This window comes from Oryzias melastigma, linkage group LG11 (genome assembly GCF_002922805.2).
Source record: "Oryzias melastigma strain HK-1 linkage group LG11, ASM292280v2, whole genome shotgun sequence".
NCBI classification, from domain to species: domain Eukaryota; kingdom Metazoa; phylum Chordata; class Actinopteri; order Beloniformes; family Adrianichthyidae; genus Oryzias; species Oryzias melastigma.
Genome location: NC_050522.1, coordinates 25402159 through 25406960, shown reverse-complemented (window position 1 = coordinate 25406960; position 4802 = coordinate 25402159). Strand labels below are relative to the sequence as shown.

The 4802-nt window shown below is 33.4% G+C and overlaps 1 protein-coding gene across 1 annotated transcript in view; it reads left to right on the top strand.

The window, feature by feature from the left end:
• Positions 1-4802, top strand: part of LOC112162635 (RNA-binding motif, single-stranded-interacting protein 3) — a 430787-nt gene that overhangs the window by 422685 nt on the left and 3300 nt on the right. Inside the window, exon 14 of the mRNA XM_024298468.2 lies at positions 4509-4598. Coding sequence (XP_024154236.1) covers positions 4509-4598 — 90 coding nt within the window. The remainder of the gene's footprint in view (positions 1-4508; positions 4599-4802) is intronic.

The following is a 4802-nucleotide window of genomic DNA, read 5'->3' as shown; positions in this document are numbered from 1 at the left end:
GGCCCGCCACTGTCAGTTGTACAGTTCAGATCCAGATTTCAGCTCAGACGAGGAAAACAAAGACGTTCATGGATCTATTTGTCTGTTAGTGGATCTATTAAAATAATGTGGAAAAACCAGGCAAATTTACTACATACAAATACAATATTTTTCAAACAACAATTTTTCTTCTGCTCCTATTTTTTGCCAGAGTCAGTGAATCCACCGGGACAGAAGTTACACCCTCATCCATTTTCATTGGTCCTCTGTGTTTGCCCCGCCCCAAAGTGCCACAACGCGGCGAAAAGTTTAAAATCTGATATTTTCAGATTTGAAACAAGAAAAAAGACAGTTGAAACTGAAATTTTGAGTTTTGAAACCCAAAAAACAACATTTGAAGCTAAATAATTATGTTTATTTTAGAATAGCAAAACATTTTCTAAATTTTTATTTTTTCAGCCAAACACCAATATATTTTTCAAGTTGTTTTATTTGGGTTTCAAGTAATATTGGCCGCCAAGAACTGAAACTCTCCTCGCCTTAACATTAGTTCAAACTTTAGCGAACTCTAATTACTCAAAAGCCTAATTTATTTTCTATACGTCCTCCGTACGGTGGCCCTTTAGGACAAATCTCATCAACGAATCACTCGATGCAAAAGCATTTTAGAGATCACAATGATAGATAGAAAAACAAAATTAATATTTTTTTTAAAAATACAGCATTTCCCTTTGGAAAACAAAACAAAATACCAAAAATGAAAACGCAAAAAACAAAAAAGATGTGAGAAAAACAGAACATAATAATAAATCGGAAAAGGTAGATATTATTTGACATCGCTGATTGGATGATGATTAACAGTCATCATCCAATCAGCAACATCCAGCAACACCTACCTTTTCTTTATTCTCATATTTCGTTTTTCTAACATTTAATTTTTCTTTTTTTTTTTTGGCAAATTATTTTTGTTTTCCAAAATGTTTTTGTTTTTATAGGTTTCGGTTTCTGTAATTTTGCCTTTCTTTCAAAAATCTAATGCTGTTTGGGATATTTCCTTTGTTTTTTAATCGTTGTGATTTTCAAAATGTTTTTGAATCGAGTGATTTGTCCTTCAGGGCTTCCGTACTTTCATCATCAGCAAAATAGTTATTCTGACAAATATAATGACTGAGTTCACGGAAAAAAACTGAATCTTAAGAAATAAAAAACCCTTGTTTCAAGAAAAGTTCTGTCTTGTGAGAAAAATAAAGTTTTTTATTGGCAAAATAATCCTAGTTTGAGAAAATAAGTCTTAGTAATTACAATGTTTTTCTAAAAAAAAAACAAATTCTTGGTAAGATATATGTATATATTTTTGTAAATTTGTGCATTTATTTGATTTATTTTTAGGGGCCAATTATTTTTCAGTGTAACTGATGTTTATTTCTCTATAGAAGTCTATGGGATTTTGGATTTTGGGAGCCACTTCCTGTTTGGAATGCTGGAGGGGTTCCCTCAGTCCAGTTCTCATGTACAGTCAGCTCTTTAATCTGGGATTCCATCCACCGGCGTTCCGAGGCTCGTCTCGTCGTCATGCAGGGACCTATGCATGCATATACATGCACACTTGGACAAACAAGCAGCGTTCAGTCATCTTTTATGCACACACACGTGCTAATTAAAGCCAAACTCACAGTGGCGCGCCGGCCGCACGCTGGCGTGCGAGCTGAGCGGCGTTCAAAGCGTTTGAGGCCAATCCTGCACATTAGAGCCCGCCCTCATTCATACGGCACGAGGAAGGCCGCCGGCTGTCATGTCACCTGTAAACCCCTAAACCCCTCGTCACAGGACGAGCTGCGTTCAAAGCAGAGACGGGACGGTAGGAACATTCGGCAGCAGATCTGGTCCTCCAGACGCTCATTTTCCTGTAGTCTTGGTGGGACAGCAGGATATCTCCTCCTCTTCCTCTTCCTTCCTCTGTCTGTCTCCAGCTTATCTGATGGGCTCAGTGTCTGTCAGATCCACTCATATTCCTTTAGCGCCCCCCGAAGGACGCTCAAGTCACAGCATGTCTGATCACCAAGAAAACCTGAGATCTGTGCATCAATAGTTATAGTTACTAGTTACACTACTTGAGTTAGTTACTCAGTTACTGCATCTTAAAAGTAATTAGGTTAAATTTGGATTAAATTCTGCAACAATTTTCTAATTTTTCCTGAACAATAAATAACTAAAGTGCAATAATTTAATAAAAGTGATATTAGAATTTTAGTGTAGTTCTACTAATGTTTTTATCATGTTTAAATATGTTATAGTGAGAGAGGATGGAAGTTGAAAAAGTATTTATTTATTTATCACACAAACACACAGCAACAAGCAATAAATAAATATTAAATTCACATAAAAGTTTCAACCATCAACAAACATTTCAAAAACTCTAAATATCTCCAAGATTTTCTGTCTAAATTCTAGTTTAAGCGCATGTTTACACTTGATATAAGACGGAATTAACTTAGAGGTTACTTTTAAGTAAATTAAACTTTTTGTGTATTCATAATGTCCATAAAAAATTTACAACTTGATCTTAAAATGTGGAATTCTACTTTTATTTTGAAAAATATTGATGGTAATTTAGAATATTTTGGGGTAAAAAGTTGAAGCAAACAATGAAACAATTTAGTTTAAAGAAAATAAAAATAATTTTTTAAAGAAAAATTGTCCATTTTGCAAAAAAATATATATTTTATGATCAAAAACTTAATAATCTTAGTTTAAGTAAACATATATCTATATATATTTATATTTATTCATTAAATTAATTGACGAGAGTCTTTTTCTTTAATTAAGAATTCTTGTTGAGACAATTTTCTGACCTCATTAGTGGATTTTTTTTTTTATTTTTTTAGAAAATCTGTTGAGAATATTTGACAAATTTCTAAGGAGCTTTTTTTTAATGTACTCGAGTATATTAAATACACCTTACCTTAAAGATATTTAACACAATGACGTTTATCCATCCTCTGTTTTGAATTTGATTGTTGTAACTGAACTTTTTCTTTCTGCAAACTTTTGTTTGGTTTGTTTTCTAAAAATAAATTGTACTGTATAATAATTAACACAACAATTATACTTGGTACATTTTTTATACATAAAAGCCTTTTTTTTAATTCACTAGAAGATTTTGTGTTTTTGTTAAGGAATTACAACTGTTTTTCTCATGTGGTAAATAAACCAAAATTGCTGTGAAACTTTACAAATGAATCAGAAAGTATTTATCTTTTAGAAAATCTCTTCTGTCAATTCTAATAGTTATTTTTATTGTTCTCCTTATTTTAGTTTTAGAATTTGTTTGTTTCTCTCTTTCATCCCTTTCTTCCCTATAATTGTTTATTCCTTGAAAACTTCAGTAAAGACATTTTAAAAACTAAGATATTTAACAATAAATCCTTATTTATTACAGAATAGTTCAAATAGAAATAAAAATGACATTTATAGCTCATTTCCAGATTAAATTTGGTCACAACCTGTGTTAACAAATCTTACCCAGGTAAATCCTTCTGGTTTCATCAGCAGATTCTTTTCACTTTCGTTTTGCTCCGTCTAAACCCATAAACCAGGAATAACTACGCGGTAGTTGTTACCATGTTACCATTTTGTGTGATGTCACATGAAATGACTCTATAGCGTGAATATGTACACGCCCCCTTGACTCCTTAACCAATCATGATCTACAATAAAATACCATAATGCATGAAGATTAAGTAACCATTTGTGGTCTAAAATACATTTTTTCTTCATACTTTCTTCTTCTTCTGGAATAAAGTGTAATGCTGTAGCATGATCGCCACCTAGTGGCCAAACTGAAACGTCCTCCAGGAGAAGCAGAACATTTGTTGGAGCTTCTCTGTTTGATATTAACAATCTCATTATTTCACTGATACATTTTACAGTACACGTGTCAAAGTCAAGGCCCGGGGGCCGGATCCGGCCCTCCAGATCATTTTATTTTATTAATGACCCGATGTTATCTTGAGCTCATTTCTCACTTGTATAATTTTGACAAAATGTGTTTTTATGTTATACTATATTAATATTGAAAGTTATTTAAGGTTTAGGTTGTTTTATTCTGGAATATTATTCCTGCCTTTTTATTATTCATTATTATGTTAAAAAGTTATGGTTTTAAAGTTTTAAAAATCGGCATTCTGTTGACTTTATGGACTATTTTGGTATTTTCTAAGATTTTTTTCAGGCTTATAGGTTTAGCTAATAATTTAGCAACATGCTAGCTGTTTTTGAATCAGATTAATATGAATATCTTTAAAACATATATTATGTATTTCTACACAAATGTGTCTAAATATGAAAACTCAAAATTGAATTGAATCGAATTGAGCAAATCGAAAGAATCAAAAGAGATTAAAAAAACGCAATCAAATTTGGAACATTTTGATGACACCCAGCTGTATTTAGTGATGCTGATTGTTGACGTTATTTCAGTGTGTAGTTGTTGTTGTTTGACTGTCGATGTTTGTTTGTTTGTGTTTCAGTACATGACTGCTGCAGCCGCTGCAGCTCCTATGCAAGGGACCTACATTCCCCAGTACACTCCTGTGCCTCCGACAGCCGTCCCCGTGGAAGTAAGTCACGTGCACGCGCATCATAGTCACAACCCAGCTGATGACATCATGACCATCCCACCAACCACACCAGACAGTCACTAAAGGGGGACAAATCACATTAAAACGATGCAGGAAATACCCAAAACGCCTCCCGAAATGAGAGAATTCCAGACTGCAGCAGAGCAGGTCGAGTCCGAAGTTTCAGTGTTTGGGAAAAAACAT